This window comes from Lampetra planeri, chromosome 2 (assembly GCF_965212315.1).
Source record: "Lampetra planeri chromosome 2, kcLamPlan1.2.h2, whole genome shotgun sequence".
In the NCBI taxonomy this organism is placed as follows: Eukaryota; Metazoa; Chordata; class Hyperoartia; order Petromyzontiformes; family Petromyzontidae; genus Lampetra; species Lampetra planeri.
This window is the reverse complement of record NC_136108.1, coordinates 15,561,385-15,588,028: the sequence shown is the minus strand read 5'-3', so window position 1 is coordinate 15,588,028 and position 26,644 is coordinate 15,561,385. Positions and strand designations below refer to the sequence as shown.

Here is a 26,644-nt window from a genome sequence, read left to right as displayed (position 1 = left end):
TCATCAGGCCAAGTTGGTTATGGTGATTGTTTAGATTGGAGAGACAAAGGCATACATCATAATGGAGAAAATATCAGCCATCTTTAATTTGCTGACCACACGAGTGATGAGAATAGGAATGAACTTCAGGAAATGTGAGGATAATTTATCAAAGAAGGCTGCAAGGTTGGGCTTGGGATAAATATGAGCAAACAAAGGTCAAGCACAATGAGTTCACTCAACAATTACAAATGTCTATCAGAGAGTCACAACTGGAAATCACAGCAGAGTGTATTGTATGTACCTGGACATTTATTTACAGTGAATTGAAATAAAAAAGATGAAATAAAGAGGCAGACAAGAGCAAGTTTAATTGATTTCGTTAAGTTAAAGTTGAAAATAAAAAGCAAAAAAGCAATTTGCCTAAAGAAGAAATGTTTTAATCGGTGTGTACTACCAGCTATGACGTGCTTCAGAAACATGGTCGTTAACAACGAATATAGACCAAACGCTGAAAAGTGTGTAACGAAACATTGAGAGATGCATGCTTGCATTATGATGGGACAGAACATAGGCAGCTTATTGACGTTATCCAAACTATCAAGAAAAGTAAGTGGACTTGGGCAGGACACATCATGGCTAGAAGGGATGGCGGATGACTGGACAAAAAAGAAATGTTCCTGGGTAGTAAGTGGTATTTCCTAATTGCTTATGCCTCAAAAGTACAGAAAATGGCTATTATTCCCCACAAACTTTGCTTTTGTGACCAGGACAGTGATATTTTGAAATGTACATATTTTCAATGAGAAAACGTGGTGTGCATTTGTGTCTTTCCTTCACGTAAAGTCCTGGTCACAAAAGCAAAGTTTGTGGGGAATAAAAGCCATTTTCTATACTTTTTAGGCATAAGCAATTAAAAAATAACACTTAGTACCCAGGAACAAATATTGTGCTACACAGTGTAGTCATCAATAGCAATGAAATCACAGCCAAGGAATTCACCGTGCCCGAGAGCACGCCCACCGAGGAGACGGAGTGATGAAATCAATTCGCTGGCAGGTGTTGGATGGCTTTGGCACATCGCAAGATTACGAGATGCGGCGGCAGCGTGAGGGTGCCTTCATCCAGCAGTGGATGATTATGATGACTATGCAAGATCAAAAATCAAACATACATTTCTGAAGAGATTAAATGGTATTTTACAAATGGATCAAAACTACTGTTGTTGTGTCATGGCCAAATTAAAACAAATGCACCCTTGACATTAAAAGTAAATACCTCGAGACGTCTGTTTTTTTTTACATTGAGCTGATGTAATTGGCAAATTATCCAACCCGCTACACACACTGCAAAAATATGTCCTACTGCATGAAGGGCTGATTTTTTGAGTTCGTACTTTACTGCGAGCACTGCGGGTTGCTATAATGTTACGGGAATTCTATCCCCGAGTTGGTAATGAGGGCTTCCATAATAATGCATGTGCAGCAATCGCTGCCCACACCAGCAATCACAGGAGACCAGATTCATTTTCGCCATTTTCCTTGACAAGTAAATTGGCATTGACTTGAAACTGACATGGTGAAAATGGTAACAGTCCCTGGATTGCTACCACTCATTAGTAAAATCACAGACCATTACGGCATTTGAAACACTGTCATTTACATATACCGTATGTCTTTATGCACGACGAGGCCGATGTTACGTAAGCATTTTCAAGATTTGTTACGCAGGCAATGCACATTGTCGAATGGACTCGGAGACAGCTTTCGATGACATTGGTTTTGTCGTATAACAGAGACGGACACGGTCATCCCACATGCACACCTGCAGACTCACAGGTGACACTTGCTTTGTCGCTGTTTCGTAAACGGGCTTTGTTGTACACATGGCCACATGCGCTGGGCCATGTGGGCACAGGTCAAAGACAAGAAGAGTGTACGTAACCAGGTGGCCATTTACCAAGGATGAGACGGGCACAAAATGTCTCCTACCTCTCCAACTTAGCACATCTCAATAGAAACATATCCATTGACAATGTATTGATTTTATAATCTCCATTTGGTATTTATTCTACGATAGGAGACATTCACGGGTTTTTCCCCTCATTAATTGGTTCTTTTTGACTGAAGAGAATGCTACCTTGTCTATCTTCTAAATTAACACACTTTCTCCTTCTAATACATGGCTGAAATTGTGGTTCTCACCTTTTCCATATCTTTCTGAAAATGCAAATACATCTCCTTTCCATATAAATTGTTCTTACACACGTTCGGGCATATATTTTGTGTAGTTTGGCTAAAAAAAATTTGTTATGTCGGCAAAGCGACACTTCACACTTCATGCTTGCAATTAAATGGAAAATAGCGCGCGGCTTTAAAGGCAAACATCATCTGAATTGGGACCGCACCTCAAGGCATCAAAGAGCCTCGTGTGGACATGCACAATGGCAGTTTGTTGATGCTGGCAAGCTGTTGACAAGTGAGAAAGCTCACACTCAAAATCCCCGTAGAATAGAATCTATCAGGAACATAACTCAGTTGTTGGCTTGTTCTTTGTATTTTTTTTATTCTGTGACTAATTTAACATCACTTGCTTTGGCGTCACAAAACATTGGCGCCTCAGGATAATTGGTATTGTTAGCATGTCTGGAGTCATAGCGCTACGTCGGAGGTGGGAATAGGATATTGAACGCTTTATCTGTGGGTAATATTCCTTGGTTAATTCAATCTCGTGGATTTCTCTGCAAAAATAAATTGATCCGTTTCTCTTCCAATGCCAGTATTGCATTGTATGAGTGGGTAGGGGGGCCTGCAGGAAATGCCAAGGGATCCCAATACAGTAATGGATTTTCATACGAAAAAGATACGTACATAGAATCTGAATATACTCATAGTTTAGAATTGCACTGAACTTTTTGGTAACCTTGGAGAAGATTACATTGTCTAGATTGCCTACTGATATAATACGCACACATCAGCAAAATCCAGGGAACAATGTAAGAAATGCAACATCTTCAAGCTACCTCGCATTTCAACAGTGCAAAGTCCTCCGATCACAACACTTCATTCTTCCCGGTAGACAGAGTGAAATGCTAAAGCGCCATCAATGCTGGGCATTGCATGAGGCAGGCCAAATCTCTGATTTACCAACAAAGGGTCAAATAAGTGAATGCCTCACCTTCATACGTCTCTGGCACCACACAAGTGTCGTCATACACACATCTCAAGTTGCTGCCCTCCACCAGATACCCTGCAACAGGCAGTCCAACCAGGTCAAATTAATACTTAACCTTTATCATTCATTTAAATTGTACACGCTCACATGGCCAGAGTAAGCGCATGTGCGTTGAAGAAGTGTGTGGGGGTCGAACCGTTTATTCTCTTTCATGCCGATGCTTGCTCACTGTCATCAAAATACAGGGCAATATGATCAGCGACTGTGGGATATTGACGATCAATACATTGTGGCAATGCTTAAATTATCCCACAACACATCCTGTGGGTTGGGATGTACACATTAACAATTTGACCCGCAACAAATATACTCCAAGGTGTATCCCGTATTCTTCACATACCACGTCCAAGAATAGAATTGCAAAAACCGAATGGAAAGTGGGACATGAGCAAGGCACGATGTTAAAAAGTGTGTGGTTATGCTCACTGCTGACAGTTTCGAGGCAAAGTCGTTCAGAATTGTTTGGGAAAATCTAGCCAGCATGTCCTCTTGTTGTGTCCATGCGATTGTTTTAGAATGTTTCATCTAAACAGCATGCCCTGCTGTTGTGTCTGTGTTGTTAGCAGTCGTCAGAAATGTAATCAAATCACATTCACACTGGCAAATAAAATGACATAATGCAGAAGAGTTTAGCTGAGGTTCCTCAATCACGATATGTCATTGCTCTTGCAAAGGCCAGCTGCCAACATGTCAACAATAGTGTGTTTTCCTGTCTCAGCATGAGATTACATTTCATAGTCGTGCTCTTGTCAACTATTTATCTCAATTATAGTCAGGAGCAGTGAGAGGGAGATTCGAGGGAAGAGGTGTGGATACAAATGCTTGGTTGGGGCATCGAAGGCAAACAAAAAAGTATGTAGTGTTAGAAATTTCCTTTGTGAACTGATAGTTTTAACACCTCAACCTTTGCGAAGGTATATATATATTTCATAACAGTGCAATAATATAGCACGTGGTTTAAAAATAAATCAAAATAAAGTATCGCTTACACACAAATGTAATACGAAAGCACCAAAGGAAGTACAACACAATACTTTATTTTGAAGAATCTGGTTGTTTGTTTTCTCTCATTATTTCGCCATATCCTTTTAAAACACGTACAGTACTTTCCAACTGGAAAGAGTCCCTGATGTGGGCACGCCTGCCCGTCTGTTTGCCAAGCAAAGCACCTGGCTGTTCCCATGAACTAAACCGGGACAAAGCACAGAACCTTTTATTGTGCACAAGCACAGACAAAGATCCCCCGTATAGCCTTCACATGCTGTTGGGGCAAGTGCTGTTAGCAAGCATCTATGAAGGCCGGCACGGCACATGAGGGGGTGTGTGGCCAGCAACACGCCCGGCCGCCTTTGTCTCCCTAGTGGCGATGTTTACACACCGCACCAGGTACTCATTTGAGGCAGAGTCGACCTAGGAAGGCCCAGGACCGGTTCAGATAATCGTCACTGGTGTTGGCCCTGAGTGGGAATCGAACTCGGGTCGCCGGGTTCGTAGCGCAGCGTGCTAACCACTACACTACCACTCCCCGTAAGCACACACACACACACTGTGATTCTTATTCATATATATATCTATATGGCACACAATCTGTTATGTTTCACACACTCATTATCTGTGTACATATATAAAGTTCTCCATACACACGCACACAGGTCATCAATTTAACCTTTATAAACTGTCAAAGAAAGTGCTGCAGTGAGCACCTGCCAGGGTTGAAACGGGACATGAGGGTGTGATGTGGCCAGCACAATGTCCAGCCACATTTGCCTCAAAAAGTGCTGATGTTACACACCACGTCAAGTATGCTTTTGTGTCGAGTCAACTCCGTGATTGTACAGACGAGATAACGGTTGTGACTGGTGCTGTCTGATTGAGCAGCAATAGAAACTGGATCACCAAAATCATAGAACATTGCATCAACCCATGTAAAACGATTAACTAAACTATTTCATCAGGTAAGGCCCAATGAGCTCTATAGCTCTATTTCAGAAGTGACTTGGTTACAAATGATAGTGCAATTGAAGTGGCTTATCATGTGAACATTGATAAGCAGCCAAAAACTCTAAATGCATGTTTCTAAACGTGGAGGGGAAAAACCAGAGGACCTGGAGAAAATCCAAGTGACCACCGGAAGAACATGCAAACTCCAAATATACCTATGACCTCCTGTATACCAGGCGAGGTAGTTAACAAGAGACATAGATTTATTAGCGAGCGCCTACGAAGACCGGCACGACACGCGAGCATGTGGGTGGCCAGCACCAAGCTTAGCCCCCTTAATCATCCCCAGTGGCAATTTTTACACACCATACCGGATACTTATTTACACACTATACCAGATACTTATTTAAATGAGTGGACATAGGGGAGGCCCAGAACCAGTTAAAATATTCTCCAATGTTATTGTTCATCGGCAAGTAATCGAACTCGGGTTGCCTGGTTCGCAACGCAACACACTAACCACCACACGACACTAATCACTTCCACACACAAACACACACGCACACACAAACTCGCACTGTCTATAATAAAGCACACCACAGTGGAGAATCAGCCACTATAATCATCTCAATGGACACTAAGCCCAAAACAAAAAGGCATTAAGACCAGCCAACTCAACTCTTGGAACATTGGTGTATGGCTTACAATGTGCTTGTTCACCGATGAGATCACCACACACACACTCATTCACACACACACAAAGACACAAGTTCCACATTAAGCCTTTACAGACTGTTGGGGCAAATGCAGTATGCCACCGCTGCGGATGGCTGCTGAATAAAAATACTTGTTTTTCTATGTGGAGGGGCAGATATGTGAAAGAGGCACATTAGTTTTGTTACCCACGAAGGCCGACCGAGTACACGAGGGGGCGGGTGGCCAGCACCACGCCCGGCCGCCTTTGTCTCCCTAGTTTAGGAATCCAACTCGGGGCACCGGGTTCGTTGCGCAGTACACTGACACCCATGGTCAGTCCACTGCTGGATGAAAACCCCCTCGCCCCCCCACCCCCCCAAGCTGTTGCCACCTCTCCTGGTCGATCTTGAATGCAATAAGTCATTCAGCACCTGCACATGATCTGATTTCCTTACTCCATATCCTTGGTGGACGTCCTCTTGTGTGAATTCCATTCATTGGTTGCTGCGCCATTATTATTCTTGATCATCATCCACCGTCCCTTCTTGACATGACATGTCCTGCTCAAGCCCACTGACACGAATGGGTGTTTCTGTCTGGCTGTGTGGCTTTGTCTGTCTTCATGTCTTTTTGTGTCCCTGTGTGCGTTTGTCTCTGTATTTTCGTTTCTGTGTCTCGCCTTGTGTCTCTCGGATAGACACAAGGAGAGACACAGAGACATGCGGAGATATGAAGACAACCACATGTCTTTGAGGCACAGCTTGTTTTTGTGCAAAAGCAAACGCACCGCTTTTCAGAGATCCTCCTGCTGTGATTGAAGACTCCACTTAAGCACAATTATTACACGGATAAATGGAGTTGCTCACTAAATAACGTCTGTTATCTGCAGGTTATCCACGAGCATTGGCTGTTTATTTTTCTGGCAAACACTGCATGTCACAGCTCCTACTTATCCAGGATCGTTGCAGATAAGAGGGGCCATGCATCAAATTTATCCTATTATGCGTGAATTTACCTCCACAGATAAGTGAGGTAAACCCCGGGGATAACCTGCATATAATAGGATACTTGATATGGATCCCCCATATCGAGAGAGATAAGAAGAGTTCTCTTGTGATATTAATTTAGTAGAGAATCTCTAAAAACGGACCATCTGTATACGTCAGGTCTGTGTACACACACACAGGAGGTAAGCTTCATCTGGGCATTGCCAACGCCCATTCTCAATCTTGGTTGCTGGTGCACATGCAGATAACGAAGCATTCTCTCACAACGCTGCACACATGCACATTAGCCACATTGCCAGCCACTGGACACCGCAACGTAGAACTCTACTCGCACAAACATTTTGCCGGTATAAATTGACCCATGGGCGGATGAACATGGCGACGACGTAAAATAAAACTAGAATGGAACATTACGGAAGTAACTTTCACAAGCAGTTTTTTTTAGATTGGCATGACAGCGGCACATTGAATGGTTTAACTGGTTTAAGTATTAATAGTATCAAAAGCATACCTTCTGGAATGGTTGGGTAATGGGCATGGCTGTCTCCTGTCAGGTATGTGGATGGGCAGCAGGAAAGATCTGGAAAATGTGAACAAGCAACAAGTGCCTTTAACGTTTCAGCTCATCGAATGCATTTTACAAGTGACGCGTGAGGCATTAATGAGATCACCACACACACACACATTTGCTTTACTCGTGCAGCTCTGTCATTAAAAGAGTAGAGTATGCAATGTACATCACGAAAATGCATACATATGAAAAAATTGCGAGGTGAGAATGTTGCACAACGAAGAAAGCTTTTACTCGAAAATTAACTTTTCGTGCATATATGCTTGACGTGCATATAGCATGCATAATTTACTCGTGACAGAGTCGTCTTTAAATCAATGAGATTTATTCGCAAAACAGTGCTGCGATCAACAAAACCGAAGATGTGAAATGGAGACTCGGAGAGCCATTTCCAATTGGATGGCTTGCTTCAAGGGCAATGTGCCTTCTGTGCCGAGAAAAAGCGAATTGATTAATCTGCATTGGGGGATTTCTGTGGAGCTGGCATTCAGCTCTTAATGGACAAGCAACTAGTTGCACCTTTTTCCTGAAATAAATAGGCAGAATACATACACTGTGCCATCAAGTCAATGTTTACTTTGGTTTTGCACGACTTTCTACAAATTGAGCAGCTGGTGGCTAATAAAAATATTTTAAGTAATCTTCAGTGGGAATTTGTTTTGGGAAAAGGCTCTTGAAATGGAGATTCGTTATTTAAACGTAGAGAGAGGAGGAACGCATCTCGAATACCATATTATAAATGTTGGATTTGCTTGCGTGCATAAATCACAAGCTGCTACCAATATTTGATCCACTCTTTACAGTCACTCTGTTTGATTGCTTGGCTGTGGTTTTGGTTCATGAAGTGCTTTATGGAAAACAACAAAAAATTCACTTTCAATTATTTCTTTGAACCAGCAGCGTGCAGTTGTAAAGCAGTTCTAAAATCTATCAGCCAGCTTCAGCACCAAAAAAAGCACACTTCATAATGACTTGAAACCATTACTATATCGAGTGTTCAATATTTCCCTTGATATGCCTGCATCCCCTCTTCTATTGTAGAGTTAGAGGAGACAAACACACACATCTCGTCCTTTCAGCCAAATGGTCTGAAAATTCTTCAGTATTATGAAAATAAACCTCCTGCGCTCAGGAAAAGATTTTCGCAATCATATTTACGAATGTTCCCCCTTATATATTTACGATTGGCATTCAATACCTAAAAGCGCACATGCATAACTGAAGCAAATTTGGTGAAAGACGAGTGAAGATGTCGGCAAAGGTCCAGCCACAGACGCCTGCTGACCGTGCTCGTAGCTGAAGTCGGACGGCTCGCGCTTGATGTGCATGGACGGAGGTGGCGGCGGCGGTGGCGGGAAGGGAACCTCGGGAGGCCCGTCCGTCCCACCCCCAGCAGCGCCGCGGTCGTACAGAGCGTCGCGGTACTCCTGCTTGAACGCACGCGGCGGAGGCGGCAGGGACAGTGCTGGCAGGGTCAGCTGAGGCCGAGTTGAAGCGTGGGCTGGGATTCGAGGCAAGGAAGAGGCCTGCTGTGGGAGCTGAGGGAGGGATGGGGCCTGCGAGGGGAGCGAAGGCAGAGGCCGAACTGCGGGGGCCCCTGGCAGAAGTGGCTCGGACATCTGGCGCTGGTACGGCGGCCGCTCGACGCAGGGCGCCCCGCGGCGCACTGGGTAAAGGTGGCATGGCTCCGACAGCTGCCTCTGCACCCTGCCATCGCGAATGAGATGGGAGAATGTCTCGCGATGAAATGATCGAGAAATATACGAACGGCATCGAATTTCAGTTTGCAAGGCATACATTCACTTACGTGGAAATATATTCAAAACACACTATAAATAAGCAAATAACGTTCTGAAGATAGCTGCAAACATGCTTAAAATGTCTGTTCCATTACAGAAATATATGGTATTGCAAGCTTCACCAGACTTAAATTTAGACGAGCTAGTGCAAACACTGTGACAGTTTACATATCCCATGCTGAACACAACACATCTCACTGTATTAACTATGTGTGCTCCATTTAATGTGGAATAATGCAAATAGCTACCAAACGAACCATCAACAAAATATTTCACAATATGCCCACTGCTTAAATAAGAGGGGTTTTCGTGGATTTGTATATGCTGTAACTAGGTTCCTTAATTCATTAGGTGATTTGCAATTATTGAAAGTTTTACATATATTGCAAAGCGCAAAACTGTACGTACAAGTTGAGCCCACTGGGTTGTATAGCCGATATGAAAGATTAGTGTCAAACAGCAGTACTTTCATTGCAAGAAATACATCAGGTTTAACTTAGCTGAACATTACATCCCTTTCTCAATAAACTGCTGTATGAAGGCCCCCCTATGCTGTCAATCGTCAGGGTTGTTTGTCCATATTTCACCATGCGAGACATGACTGGTTTGTGAAGGCGGTGACCTGGGATCAGTTCAGATATCACTTGCCACTGATGTTAGTTCAGTGTGAAAACCAAAGCATCCCCAATGATATGCATGGACGTATTTTGTTCTAAAACGTAAAATTACATACACATTGATTTTTGTAATATGCATTCTGTGTAGTTGTAAAGAATTATCTTTACAAGTAGACGTTGATGTTTAAAACATCACTACTTTGTGGGCCATAGTGCATTACATTAAATAATTATATAATGTGTTCAAGTAACGTTTTCAAACCTTGCTAAAGTTATATTGGTTCAGGTTTATTTACATTTAAATATCCAAGTTATTCACCAAAATTAACAATCTTTCGCTCATGTATTTAATATTGGGCTGGATGCATACTATTGAAATTAGGAATGATGCTAAGGATGATAAAAATGCCCGTTTAGCACATGCTTTACAAATAACTCCTTTTGCAGATGTGACACCACTTTAGCACCCACGCTACATGGGAGAGAGAATCAGGCGATACGCCAATCTCATATGATACCACCCATCCCTTCCATGCCAAGAAAGATGACCTTACTCCACAACCTGTCACAGTGTAGCATAGCAAATGTGCAGCAGGTGGGCATTTTCCTCTTGGTTTGCTTTACTTCGTTGACTCTGTTAAACGATGCTTCCGGTCTGTTAGCGAAGCAGGAAGCAGGAGCCAAAACATTCCGGGTGGACCCGGGTGTCCACTTACAAGGAGCCTCACCTGTGCTCGGGCAGATACTGTGGGTGAGTGCCAGCCTGTCCGGACTGGCATTGAACAGGTGGAAACGGAGAGGCAGGGGGAGGGTGGGAAAGCTGAAACCTCCGCTCCTTTCCAGGAATATGGGGTGACAGGGGCAGAGGCGTCGAAACGGGCGGAGGGAGGCCCATTGGAGTTGGTGGTCCTCCTCCCACAGATGCTCTTGACCGGTTAGCGGGTGTGATTCGGTTGAGCATGGAGCCAGCTGGGCCGGTGGGAGAGATGAGATTCACATGGCTCTGGCTCGAGAGGACACCGGGTGGAGTGGGCGGCGGCAAAGGAGAGCGCGAGACTTGGTATCTCATCTCCGCGTGGTGCGTGGACTGAATAGAGCCGGGATGCATGGGTGTGGCCACACGGACGCAAGGAGGAGTAGGCGGTGGCAACATCGCCGATTGTTTCTGATCGCAGAGCCTGGAAGGCAAAAACAACAGGGGGTGGATAAAACACAGTTAAAATGTTATGCACGGATAACTGCCAAACATTTAATTCCGTTGGATTTACAAATGGAAATGCATTTCACATGACACTCGTTAAGACATATTAATTATGTAGATCTAAGATTCACGTTAAATATATTTACCATTTGATGTTATTACGTCAATAAGTATCATATTAAATATCTTTTAAGATAAGGGGAGCTTAGCCTGCCATGACTTGTCTTGGAAATCCATCTAATTTTAACTACCTTTATATCTTTCAGATCTGTTTCATTAACGATGCAAAGCAAAGATGGCTAACGCATACAAAGAGAAGATTACTATGTCTAATTCCTCCTCGGCTTGTCGAATCATGTAGCCAATTTCAGTTTCTGTGATAACTGGCATTTTAATTAACACAGAGATGTCCTGACATTTAGCGTATTATAGACGCTGCTTATTTGATGGGGGACACACCTCGCGAAATAAATTCCTGAACACGCTAAAACACATGACATAAGATTAAATTCATATCTTTGGAAGATTTATGTAACAGTTTATATCAGCATGTCAAATCATAAAGGTTGGCTAATTTACCACACTGGCGATAATATCACACGTGTTCCCACTGAACCTGAAACATACATCTGGATTTCATCTTAATTGGCAGTGTTCCAGGAGCAGATCTGGATGACTGTTCTCCAAAAAAAAGTGACGGATAATTTTTCCGTAATGATTTTGAAGATGGCATCACTATTGCTTTCAGCATGAACACCACGTGCTCACATATTCTCTGTTAAATGTAAGATTCGTTGAACCACTAAGGAAAATAGTTAAGATGTTCATGTATTCTTGCTATTATAATTACGCACTTAAAATAGATTACACGTGTAATATGTATCTTCAAATAGATGACGTACAATAGATTATATATCAATCAGTAAATCATTAAATAAAATAACTCTGCTTATTTGTTAGATGTAAGGAACGACATTAATGATGCTCAGCAGTAGGTTAGAGGTGGATAATAACGGCAACGCATTGCATTCAAGACGGTGAAACAGCAAACCCTGATGACGGTAGTATAAAATGCGCCACCAATTCAAACGGCATGAGTGGGATCCTTTACCCGCCTGTGCACAATGTGATAGATGTGCATTTGTACATTTCGATTTAAAGCTTTCGTGACTGCAGGGATTCATCTTCTTGGTTCTTTCGGTAAAGTCACGTAGAAGGGAAGTAATAAAATAATAAAAATTAAACATAATAAAATAATTCTCACGACGTTTCGGCAACAACGCAAGCAGCCGTCCTCAGGTGAAACCAGGTCTGTCGATGCGACAGCGCTGTCGCATCGACAGACCTGGTTTCACCTGAGGACAGCGCTGTCGCATCGACAGACCTGGTTTCACCTGAGGACGGCTGCTTGTGTTGTGGCCGAAACGTCGTGAGAATAATTTTATTATGTTTTATTTTAATTATTGTATTACTTCCCTTCTACGTGACTTTACCGAAAGAACCAAGAACATTTGTACATTGTTGGAGCATTGCTATAGTTGTCAAAGAAAGAGCTTTTGTAAAACGTAACAGCAGCCTGCAATTGTGCGACACTATTCCCTCCCGCCACCGGACTTGTGCAGCTAGACGTTGGTGAAAGTGGAGTTTTTTTGGAGCGCCTGCCAATGAGGCATCGTCACGGCCACATCGCGCCATACCTTGGGCTACAGCTGGACGCAGCCTGGCAAGAGTTCGTGCAGACTGTCCTGTTGCCCATGAGCCCGGCTTGCCGCACACAGCTGGAGCTAGGACCCAGGGCGCATGTGGAGCCACACGATTCCTTCTTGATCTTGGCCGAAGGAGGGCCATGGAAAACCACTGTCCCCCCACAAGAACCCACAGAGAAATATACCACAAAAGCTTTTTTATTCATGTTTTGATCCATGAAACCACACTGTATTGTAGGTTTTTTTAAAAAGATGTTTTCAGCCAATTAATGAGTGTTTATAAGTGTGGGATTAAATCGGAGCACCCGGAGAAAACACACGTGTGAGGGGGCAGCACTCTATCCCTCTATGGCACTTCAATGCCCATGGGCAGGGAATTTTGCAACATTTTTGTGAGGTACTAACCCTCTCTCCTCCACAGTGCTGGATTACCGGAGGGGTTCTGTTTGAGACGTTTGGTCAAATATTTTTGCGGGTAGGAAGAAACTGCAGTTTCTACGAGAGGCGATGGCTTATAAGAGGTTATGACGAAAAAAAAGTACGAGAAGTAAAGTCAGCAACCCATTTGCCATACTTACACCTCACTGCAATTTGCAGGCGGGTGTCTCTCGTACAATCGAAGTGTGATCCACCGATGTCACTTTATATACGGTAAAATACAGGCACGTGTGCCGTCTTAACTTTGAAGACCAAAAATGCTCCTAAAAATGTATTTTGATGTAAGGTCACCCCGCAGTTGTTAAGAATACATATTTTCATGTTCAAAATTATTTATTCAATAAAAATGTTTAATAATTACGAACGGTTACACTGAAACACATTTATCAAAAGCATACGAAAAAACATGATTAATCTAAAAAATATTATTGCCAAAACATTATACATTATTTCAGATGACAATGTAAAGTAAAAATTACACCACTACAAACAACAGAACCATCAATCTACTGTATATTGCTATTTAGTAAATTTTGGTTCTTTTTTAATTCAATAATACGTTGAGATTGGAAACAAATATCTCACAAAAAATAAATAAGTTGACGTTCTGAAGAAGAAAAAAAATGTACACAAACATCAATTTTTCAAATGTATTTCGTATTAATCTAATGCCAACCGCTTACTTGACATTTGAAGCTCATTATCTGCTGCTCTGGCTAAGAAAGCCTATTTTTGCATGATTATGGGATACAACAATTGAACAGACCATCTGGCTAGAAGCGTAGCATGGTCAATGCATTTGTAAGATTAACTCCAATAACTTCCATAGATGTTCAGGACAAAGTACCAATGAAACGACTAGCAGATGTGAGTAAACACAACAATATAACAATCACACATTTCATAAGTCTTATTTTTTTAAGTCGACAGAATTCTTCTTTTTTACTTTATTCCACAAATATACCTGAAGGGTCCATTTCCAATGTGTGTCAAGTCCTAAAGACCCAAGGCTTATGTGGCCATTAGTTACATGGGAAAGTGGAATACATTTTTAATAATACATTACAGGTATTTATGGGCTATCCAGTATGGATTCATCAGACACTTTTATCAATGTTACATTCATGAAATCTGCTTTCTTGCTTTTACTCCTGAGGCCATGATTATTATCCATGGTTGCAACAAAAAAAACATGCTAGCTTGAGGGAATACTATTTGTGCCAAAAATGTCTACGGTAATAGACAGGGCTGAGGCAAAACATGTTGTGTAGGCCTAAGAAAATGCAATATATACTCCAGTCAGATCGACATATTACCAAAATATGTAAATTAGCATATCACGTGTCGTGTAATCAAGGGCGCATTCGGGCGAATGGAATATAATTGTGTATTTATGTAGGAGGCCACTATTCTTGAGCCATTTACACATAGGCATGCACCTAAAGAGACGGTGTATATCTGTGTATGTCCACTTCAAATGCTTTGGTCAGCACTATCATGCTATTAACCTTAAGGATGTCTGAGAAATGTACTCTCTAACTTAATAAATTACTTTGACATCTCTGGTAGAGAGCATTTAATAAACTATATACTGGCAACACTGCAATTAGAATTAATCACCAAACTGTAGCTATGACAATTAAGGTGGATTATTGCTGTGACGGAGAAAGAATAAACATTCCCATTTATAATGCTTTACCCGTCATGAATAGCCGCTGTCAGTGCACCGACGAAAAACTAAACACGACACAGATAACACAATTTATGCACAAAGTGGGATAGAAAATATTTTCTGTTATAAACCGTTCGTTTCATATCGTGCGCTCGCCGGAGGAGACAAGCAGGGGGCCTCTTTGTGTTGACCGAATCGTGACCCCCCTCTCGACCGGCAGCATAAAGTCGGGCCTTGTGGCGCCGCACTCTCTGGACTGCACGGCGAGGCGAGCAAAGAGCGTTCTCTGTGTCCACTGGCCCCTGCACAGAGTCTGAGATGCAGGTGTCAGCCTGCAACACTGGCATGTGAGCAAACGCCAGCCACACGGGATCACCCGCTCAGAGAAAAACCAGCGCCAAAGCCCTCTCCGTTTGCCAAGTTCAACAAAACGCTGCCTTTACCGCCAGCTTTAGGCAATGCCTTTCCTGTTAGGGCACAGGCATTGGCGTTTTTTCCCTCTTCTGAAATTCTCTGGGGGGGGTAAAACTAAATAAATGCTGCCATTTGTATTTTAATGAATAGTTAACAGTGTAGGTTTTAGTATAAATGTACAACCAAGGTTAAACTACTCATCGGCACTCACAAAGGAATGCACCGAAAAATTATTAAACCGGCTTAACAGACTTAAACAGCTATTGAAACACAATATCTAAAAAAAGTAATCGCTCTCAATGTAAAATTGTGTTTTGCCATGCCAAAAAACCATCCATTAAAAGATTTAATGAAATGTTACATTGCAAACATATTCATGATTTTATCAGAATGAAGTAAAACAGTTACTGAAATAAAAATAAAAACAGCTGTCCCGTCTGCAGAATAAATCCTTCAACATATAACCCCATTACAGTATTTGAAAATTAACATATACAATCCAAATAATCCTAATCGCTATATACGATTAATGCAGATGTGTACTGTATTTAAAATGGATTTTACCAAGCCAATGCATTTTCAAATGGACTCATTTATCATACAGTATACTTCTGATTCCATCTCTGAATAGTTTTGTAACTTGTAATATGTCGTAATTGCTGAATTTTAAACATGCAATGGCCATTGAAGAAGTATTAAAATAATCTCACAAATGTGCATATAATCTAGATATCTCAACCATGAAATCTGAAGCTCAATAATGAAATATTATGGACTGGTCATCGTGCCCCCCATGAAAGCAGAATTCCACCATTCACTGCTAAGTACTCACATTGCCAAAAACCCAAACTGTGCTCACAATGGCCTGGTATGCACCGCGGCTTGTGTAAGTGCGCGCCTACAAAATATAACAAACCCCAGATGATTCCACGCTCTGCTTCATCCGCCTGAGCCGCAGCAGACAAAACATCCGGAAGCCCGCAGTGCAAACATCAAGGCCTCGGCCACTGTACGATATTAAACATAGCCTCTACAACGATAAAAACATATATTTTTTTTTCACCACACATGCCTGAAGCAAATACACTCTATCTGTACTTGACAAACGTGTACACAGAATTATACATGAAGGCGCACATCGTGAAACTAACTGCTTCACTAAGACACGCCTTCAGAATTTAGTGGATACAGTATTTTGAATGAACATTTTTAACTAGATTTAATGTTACACTTATACAAACATTTCAGAATAATTCTTACATTTACGCATCAGTCCTACAATGGTTCAATAGTTAAATAAATGTGTTCAAGTGCTGGTCATATCTAACGGATGCATTAGAATTCACTTCAGCCAGTGGCAAAAAAGAAAAGTGCTAGATTGTGGGAGTCACAGCCTGAAAACGTAGCCTACATTATGTATTTTCAGACCACTACACATTTGTTTTAATATTTTTAATGCTAGATCTTTAACATACTTTCCATGTTTGAAGATTAGAAGTGAGGTTTTACTTGAATGATCCTAGGAGCTCAAATTAATGCATCTTTGCCTTCCAATTGTGATCTCGGCCTGGGCAAAACTAATTTCACCCCCTGCAAATTAACCCTGCGGCCAGCATGCCTCAGCCAGACGCTATCGGTGGGCTGCTGTGGTTAAACTGGGTGTGAACCAGCTCTTTCAAAGGATGCGACAACAACGGTGCCAACATCTACCAGCCCCATCGGTGCACTGAGGGTTTCGCATCCAGGGTCTCGCCCAAAGGTGTTGGTGCAGCTCTTGATGGACGCAGGAAGGCTGTTAGGGGACGTTGTCACCTCAGTGGTTCTCCGAGAGGTTTTGGCCAAAGGCTCCGTGATGCCTCGTCTGATGTGTAGGGTGTAAGTTAGGGAACTGTTCTATTGTGCGATCTGTTTGTGTTAAGTTTGGTTTGTGGTAAATTTCATGTTACCATTTCCTGACCCTTAATCGTATTACAGGAGTAATGCAGCAGTGGGTGCCACTGTTGTGTTAGTGGATATCATATATCTGGTTTTGTATGTGTTGCGGCTATGGGCATCACTGCTATGCTTGTTGTGGTAAAATGCAATCTTCTACCTGTGTGTGCAATAGTGCACATACATTTTTTGCATTAAATTATTCTATTTATGTCAGATATGTGGCATTGATTTGTGTGCAGGGGACAGGGCCTGTCCTTTACCTTAGGGCGAGGGACTTTTTTTGTATAGGGTAATAGTTATGGCTTGGAGAAAACAAGCCTGTATGTTTCCCCATTTGTAACGGATACCCCAAAGTGAACTGGCTGTACCCCTGCATGTTCAGTTTGTTCCAGTCCAATAAAATTGTGGTTACATTTCAATTTTAAGTGTACAAGGGTGGCCTAATATCAATATTGGTCAATTGGTAAATGGTCACGTGACCTGGTGCTCAGCCAATGGGCTGAAATAATTATTTACAACTTTAAATTCAAGGAGGAGAAGAGAGGGGGGGGGTGCTGGTGGACCGGGCGGGATTCAGGGCTGGTCGAGCAGTAGCTTGGTGGCAGGAGGTGCATTTTGGTGGTGGAGCGAAGGCAGTTAAAAATGTAATTTAAAAATAAACGTTGCATTGCATCCTGGCGGTGCCTTGCCTTTCCTCTAAATATAGGTGTGGTACTGCTGTATTTGGGTAACATTTCATTGGCAGTGTTCGAGGTGAGCAGACCTTGCTTTATACTTGCCTCACCCGAGTAATTTTATTGTCGGAGTGAGTGGTCGCTATCGTGAGCATAGACGTTTATAATACCGAGTCGTGAGTGTTGAGGCGATTATAATCGTAGCCCACACTGCTGAATTCCCCGCAGCTTCACATTTCCATGCATACTGTTGGTTAAATGCAAACTGGGGTGGGTTATTAATGAGAATTACCACGTAGGCTTTCGCGACCAATATCATCCATAATAGAGGTTTTTGGGTTAGATCGCGTAAATATATAAATGTGTCGTTAAAACCCGCCACCACCCGACACAGCCAACTAGTAAGGGTTGTCACGTAAACAGAACGTGGCCAATTCGTCACTAGTACAGCACACCGGTGTGTTGGAGAGCCAAGCCACAACAGTTTAAACACGTTCTGTTTACGTGACAACCCTTACTAGTTGGCCGTGTCAAGTAGTGGCGGGTTTTAACGACACATTTATATATTTACGCAATCTAACCCAAAAACCTCTATTATGGATATTCATGAGTAGTTGCTCCAGGAAGGTCATGGCAGTAACATCCGAGTTCTAAATGGGTTGTAATCGTGGCTCATTGTTAATGTTCCTCGAGCTGGATACATTCTCTCCGATGCGGTTGGTTCAATGCAACGTAATGGAAGTTTCGATTTAAAGCTTTCGTGACTTGCAGGGATTCATCTTCTTGTTTCTTTCGGTAAAGTCACGTAGAAGAGAAGTAATAAAATAATAAAAATAAAACATAATAAAATAATTCTCACACATTATTAGAATTATTTTATTATGTTTTATTTTTATTATTTTATTACTTCCCTTCTACGTGACTTTACCGAAAGAACCAAGAAAACGTAATGGAAGTTTCGATTTAAAGCTTTCGTGACTGCAGGGATTCATCTTCTTGGTTCTTTCGGTAAAGTCACGTGACTGCAGGGATTCATCTTCTTGGTTGTTGGTTCTTTCGGTAATAAAAAGAAAAACGTATTATGTTTTATTTTTATAATTTTATCATTTCCCTTCTACGTGAACATAATATGTTTTATTTTTATTATTTTATTATTTCCCTTTTACGTGACTTTACCGAAAAAAACCAAGAAGAGTAATGGAAGTTGTCCGTGGGTGGTTGCAAGAGTAAGATTACACAGTACACAATACAGTGGGCAAGTATTGTATGGTTTACTCTTTCTGACAAGGTCACGTAGTCACTTGACGGGCACATGATATAACCCAGGTCCGCCCTTGCAAAAAGGGCATTGCGGCTCCATACATCTCAATGGGTTTATTTCATCTCCTGGTTAAATAAAAGATATAACAACAACTGTTCTGCAGTAAGATTCCGAGGTTCCAAGCATAACTGCACAGTCTAGTTTATTTTTGCAGGGCTCTATCTCGTGAACATTGAGTTGAACAGCTTAATAAGCGACTTATATTCTAACCATGCTCGTGTGTAGCCTAGCACCACAGTGATTCGTGTCCCTTAGGGGCCATCCATTTAGTACGTACACAAAAATCTATCAAAACTTGACCCCCCCCCTCCCTGTACGCACGCGTTCTTTTTACCCCCCCCCCCCACCTGGGTACGTACGCTTGTCGCACCCCCACCCCCCGAATCCTATAGAACGGACGATATTTAGTCCACGCAAAAACGATCAAGGAATTATGATATTAACGTGATAAAGCAAACAGATAGTCCACCGCAGGACTATCTAACTCATTTGAAGGCCAATGTTGACATCAAATGGAGACAATTTAATTTGTCCAGGAAACGGGGTGGGGGGGGGTGAAGCCTCGATAATAATTATAATTTGTCTACATAAAAAAATTATTGTCGAGGCTTCACCCCGTTTCCTATGCGTACATTGTTCGTAACCCCCCATACGCAGGCGTACGCATTTTGGGTTACCCCTCCTCCCCCCTCCATGCGTACGCACTAAATGGATGGCCCCTTACACCTATTTTACTGAGGGCACATTCCCCCTCGGTCCTTCGCTGCTCAGTTGAGCTTCAGCGTTACCCCCTTGCTAGTAGCTCAAACTAATCTGACGAATTCCCAGTAAACATGGAAAATTGGGGCAACGTTTGTCCAACGATTCCAACCACATGCCCAACGTCGAATGTTTACTGGGTTGTTGCAATCTCGGCCACAAGACGAACAAAACCAAAACCTTCCGATGCCTACAGTTTTAAATTTACTTCAACATTTGTTTTACTTATGCAAGCATTAAAACAAAACTATGCACAAGCTTGCTTTAAAAGTCAAATGAGAATAGGTCAATGACATAATGCTTCCAAAAACTGTCACACGGAAAGGGATTACCAGATTTGGAGGGGCACATTCCAATGCTTCCCCTCCTGCTGCTGAATCGGAATGAACAGCAAGACGGCTTAGCAAGCTATGCCCATACAGGGTTATAAGGTACCATTTGGGATATAAATTATTACTTTAAGTTGTCAGTTGTCCTCTCCTTTCCAGCGAAGTCCTGTGCCAACTTCCAAAAAGTAGTAATACTCTTCACACAACTTACATTAGCAACGATGTTCACTAATCCATACATTTACTCGACACATAAAGAGCTTTCATAAATGCACTGCTGGATGAAGGCCTCCTCATATCGTAGGGGTCGTTCCACAATACTTCACCATCCTACTCAGTGTGCGATGGTGAAGGCAGGCAAGATAGATGTTGGATGGAGCATGCTACAGTCCAACAATGTAATTTTCTGCACTGCCCTCTGCTGGCATTGCAGTAGCCTGGGACAGGAGTTGTATGCCGGGTGGTCGCCAGGCTCAAACCTGCTTAGCTGCAGAGACATGACGAGATCGGGCTTTGTATTCCCTATTTAAAATCATATTAGTTAGCTATTTACAGTGGCTTATGAAGGGGTGAAATGGCACACATGCATAACCACACTCATTCACGTATACACGTTTTTTTTATGTGTATTGAGTGGCAGCAGTGGTTAGTACACTGCGCGCTGAACACCATGACCCGAGTCAGATTCGCACCCACGGCTAACATCGGTGTCGAATGATATCTGAACTGGTCTTGACGCCCTCCTCCACCAAGCCGCACTGACCAGCATAGTGAACGATGGTCAAACTGCCCCCATGAACAGCGTGTCGTGGCGAAGCGTTTATTCCCCCCCCTCCCCCTCTAGTGGATTGACAATTGTCTATAAATTATATTAATTTTGTCAAGATGACTTGCAAATATATACACAACATACGAATAGGAGGCAATTCGACAATCGTATGCTTGCAAAACTTCATGAAACTACATTATACCGGCAGTATTTAAAGCGTTTTTTTACAAGAGGATTGTATGCAAAGCTGCGCTGACCAAATGTTGTGCAGGTTACATGTACGTTTCTACGGATACAGTTTACACTCTTACTAAAGTCATAAATATATTTTGAGTTCAGAAAAAAATAGTAATCATGCAAATACAAGACTCCATGAGCCACTTCTACAAAATAAAAATTACTTCATCTGTGCCGCTTATACATATGGCCATTACTACAAATGTGGGACCCTTTCTTTGTTTTCTGTGACGTGCTTTAATGAGACCTAATCTGTAGTATTTGTTTATTAACAGCGGTTCACACTTCTCAGTGGAAATGAACAAATTACTTTACATGTGCACATTTTTGCATGCATTGTCCAGAGACAAAAATGACACCATCAGTTTGTGTATTCCATCCTACCTCGTGAACTCCTCTGTGATACTTTTTTTTTTACAAAAGGGATAGTGTTGTTCACGCTTTACACCGACTCCATGGATGTGCCAAGCCCGCTGTCCCGTTAATTTGCAATGTATCACATTCATGGGAAATCCCCCATAGAAACAGTGATGAAACACTTCCCACATCCAGATCCTGTAATCACCACATGCTGAGGAAGCTTTGCACGAACCCTTGGCCAGAGAACCAATTGGCTTGCAAGTAGTCAAGTGACCTACGAGATTGATGGAAAGCAGACCGGTTTCTTAAAAGTAAAAAAAAAGGAAGAAAAACAGGTGTGCCCTTTCATAAAGGTCAAATAACAAGGCTAAAGGGGCTTTGAATGTTTAAAAAATTGACAGCGATATCAATGGGTATCCTGTATCATTTCACATGTATTGTATAAAAATGCGTCGTGAAAACAAATGTGGCGTTGTTACCTAAGGCACAATAAGGGTTCCCAAAGAGGGGATTGTACGGATTATTGTCACAGATCGCTGAATAAAAACAATTACCAAACTATAAATACTTGAATCTATGATTTAAAAATGGGACGCTCATATTTTGCTGTGCAACAGAACAGGCATTATTAACGTAATGCATCCATACTCAACTTACTGCACTGTAAATGAAAAACAAAACCAACATGTGTTTCCACTTACTCTACTCGGAAGTCTTTGCTTGGCTTCATGCAGTAACCTATAGCCCCTATGGTTGTTTGGTGTCCACCTTTTTTGTCTCATGTTCATGCAATTACCCATGGCTTATGAGCTGTCATTCACAGTTCTTAGCGAGTTACTATGCCCTTATTATTTTACACTTTAATTAATGTGTATTTAAAAGCAAGTTTTTTCTTTCATTCAAGGATTGTTGAAATAAAGTACTCTGGGTTTTCTATTCTGCTCTTTGACGAATGTGGATACACGACTGTAATCTGGCATCATTATAATGTTGAAACTGGATTCACAATTAACAGCACTATAAATCTACTGCTGGATGAATGCATCCCCATTCCATATCAGTCATGGGGATTGCTTGGTCATACTTCACTACGCTAGACAGTGCGGGTTTACACAGCATGGCCAGCAAACAATACAGATATCACTCGTCACTCACGTTCCACTTTGGCTGAGTATTGACCTCAAGTCACCAGGTTCATAGTGCATTTTTTTGTGCATTGCACTCCATCACTACCATCCCTGCATGTTGTACTTATTACACTTAAATCTATAATGTGTTTATTTAAAATGTTTTCAGTTATTAACGCAAGTACTTTAATTAATATAATAGCTGTTAATACAAAAAAGGTGTCAGTTTTGTGGCCAGATAAAAGGGTAAAAAACCAATGATCATATTTTGCTACTAGCAAAGGAGGTTCCAATGATATAATAGCTGTCGTTTAACAAACGTTTTACATCAGCAAATAAAACCGCACCATGGGCATGACTGGGCAATTGAGTGTCCCTTAACTCGGCAAACAGCATGCTACTCTACCCTATCTTGACATAAGCAAACATGATAGTACGATTGCTTATTGCCGCAATAATTTTGGCAACAGTACATCTTATGAGAGCATACACACACACACAAAGGAAAACATTATCACCTCATCCTGTAAAATATTCCAAAATGATTTCCTGTGCCAGAGCAATTTATGCCATTGTGTGGTTTTGTAAATGTCTGAAGTTTTTAGAATTTTGTACAGACAAAGACACCTACATCACAGACATCTGCCTGCAAACAGCTGTTACGTAGCAACAGCATGAGATCCACTATTTTTGTGCGGAGAGTACAGAGATGGATGAGAATGTGGCCCGAGGGCTTTTAAACACCTTGACAATACAACAGCCCTCAACAATGTTATTTTTTTAATACCTGCAGTCAGTGTTCTGTACATTATTTAGTCGTTGCCTGTATATGTTTATGACGGCTAATACATCCCATCGTCGCTGAAATAATCTTTGAACACTGCCTTTAAACATCTTGCCCTTTTCTGTAAAGACAATCATATTTTTTTATCAGTCGATATTTATGAGCATTCAAACAGCCTCATTGATTTTACATGTAAACTTGGAGTATCTCTTTGCTTCGACAGAGTTGCATGTGTACTGTACGTGTACAGCCAGTTTTTTTCAATCCACTGCTGGATGAAGGCCTCCCCGTACCTTATGGGCCATGAGAAATATATTACCATTCTGTACCACACTGGCCAGCGAGGGTTGATAATAGTATGCGTGGTGGAGGAGGAAGGGTACAACATGAGTGTATTTCTCCACACTGCTTTCTACTGTCAACAAAGCCTGTCTTTTGTAAATAGTGGTCACCCAACCAAGTGTCGTCCAGACTCAAATATGATTAGTTTTTAACATTTTACGAGATTGGGCATATTCTGTGTGATTTGGTAATTAGCAGAGTTAACATGCATTAATTATTGTCAGCTTTTTCGTGCCCATGCAGAATGTTATTAAAGGACTATAATTGTAGTTATTCTTTGGTTTTTTTTCTGTTAAGTCACGTCTAAAAATAAAATAATAAATTAAAACAACATATTACGACGTTTCGATTGCAACACAAGCAATCATCATCAGGTATAAAAGAAATAGCAACAAAAATCTAACTAGAAAACTATAGACATACATACAAGCAGACAGACATCACAACGGCACACAGAGAGAGGACACAAATCGGCACAAAGAGAGGGGTCGTTTCTGTGACGGTCCCTTAAATATAGAGAGGGGGGGCGGGGACGGAGAGAGGGAGGGGGCAGAGAGAATTAGCATATCAATGAGTGTACGGCAACGTACTGCTGTTGCAAGTAAGATGACAATGTGGAACGGGCACGCAAAATTGAAAACGGGCACGCAAAATTGAAAATTAGGAGACAGGCACACGAAAATTAAATAACCTAGCAATTTTGCGTGCCCGTTTTCAATTTTGCGTGCCCGTTCCACATTGTCATCTTACTTGCAACAGCAGTACGTTGCCGTACACTCATTGATATGCTAATTCTCTCTGCCCCCTCCCTCTCTCCGTCCCCGCCCCCCCTCTCTATATTTAAGGGACCGTCACAGAAACGACCCCTCTCTTTGTGCCGATTTGTGTCCTCTCTCTGTGTGCCGTTGTGATGTCTGTCTGCTTGTATGTCTGTCTATAGTTTTCTAGTTAGATTTTTGTTGCTATTTCTTTTATACCTGATGATGATTGCTTGTGTTGCAATCGAAACGTCGTAATATGTTGTTTTAATTTATTATTTTATTTTTAGACGTGACTTAACCGAAAAAAACCAAAGAATAATTCCTGCAGTCACGAAAGCTCCTAAATTAAGATATAATTGTAGTACTGTGCAACTACAAAATTATCCATAAGAGGTGTTTTTGGGTTAGTTTGCGTAAATATATAAATGTGTCATTAAACCCACCACCACCCGACACAGCCAATTAGTAAGGTTTGTCACGTAAACAAAAAATGACAATTAGATACTAGTTCAGCACACTGGTGTGTTGGAGAGTAAACCCGCAACATTCACAATTCGAGTTCGATGTATCACCGGTAAATACAAGCAGCCTCATTAGGCGACAGCCAAAACCTGACTAATGGTCAGTATCGGGTGGTGGCGGGTTTAACGCCACATTTATATTTACGCAATCTAACCCAAAAAAAACCTATTATTGATAATATTGTTCTCTATAAATCTACGTATTAAACGACAGTATTGTAATTAATTATCAAACTGTAAAACCTGCCGAAAAGACTTACCTTTAATGATCAACAAGGATACATTTAATCATAACAAAGCATTCATAGTGACAAATGAGTAACCATTTAACACAATGAACCTTAGCTTCAATACTTGCAGACAATAACCTACACTAGTGTACTGTATGTCAAAACCTGTGTGTGTGTGTGCCCATGTGCTCTTATTTTGTAACTATTCTTTGCAGAATACTATTAAAGGGGTAAATTAAGATTTAAAAAAATTACAAACCCTAGACCTCAGACATAACCTGCTACACCATTCTACGACCATCTTTGTGTCGATAGAAATTATAATCAGATGGACATGTTTTGCTGAATGTAAGGCCAGGCATAGGAGACATTTATGCAATGCCTTCACATGGCCCAGCAGGAAAAGCATTAATGGAAATGGGATTACGGCCATGTGAATGAATGAGTGGGCTGCAGCAGATGGGCTACCACAAAACACTAGCGGTGCCAATAACAGAAAAACAAGAACAGAAAATCCCTTTTTGTATTAAACAGCAGCCACTGAAATACATTATACATATGTCATGAGTTTGAGAATAGAATGTTAAATTTTCACAGAACTATGGGACATAAATTATTCTAAGGTATTTTCCAGAATTAAATAAAACCACACCAGTGTAACGTATATGTCATTAGGCAAAACAAACAGATAATACAGTTTAAATATAATTGCATGGTCAGAAAATGCGCCTGTTCACAAGTTTAAAAATACTGTATTGCGTATGAACTGAGATTTTGCACATATGGAAAAAGATCCTTCAACACTGAAAAATAAATCTGGATTTGCAAGGTTAATGCAAAGGACAAATAAGCTCGACATTTATAAATGCTTCCAAAGAACTCTTTGCGAAAAAGAAATGTCAATGGAAACCAAATTTTGCACTGCCCCACACACTGAGTAACATTTAAACATAAACACGGTGGAGCGCCATGCGCCTAAAAACATTCGGTTGGATTAGTTAACTCGCAAGGTTCTTGGAGGGTGGCCCCAAACATTATCAACAGGGTTAAAGGTGAAGGTTAATAGCAATCTTAACAATCTTTGTTATCAAAACAAAACGAAGAATGCCATTCACGTTTGAAAGTCTGAGCTGACGAAAAAAGAAAATGAACAAAAATATCCGATGGCATTTTCGTAAACAAATACATTTCCTGTTTAATACGAGTAAAACATATCCTCA

The 26,644-nt window shown here is 41.4% G+C and overlaps 1 protein-coding gene across 1 annotated transcript in view; it reads right to left on the bottom strand.

Moving 5' to 3' along the window:
* LOC144728912 (ETS translocation variant 5-like) overlaps positions 1 to 26,644 on the bottom strand; it is a 53,200-nt gene that overhangs the window by 10,299 nt on the left and 16,257 nt on the right. The window contains 4 exon segments of the mRNA XM_078608660.1: positions 7,369 to 7,437; positions 8,714 to 9,135; positions 10,573 to 11,022; positions 12,743 to 12,902. Of these exon segments, the coding sequence (XP_078464786.1) occupies positions 7,369 to 7,437; positions 8,714 to 9,135; positions 10,573 to 11,022; positions 12,743 to 12,902 (1,101 nt within the window).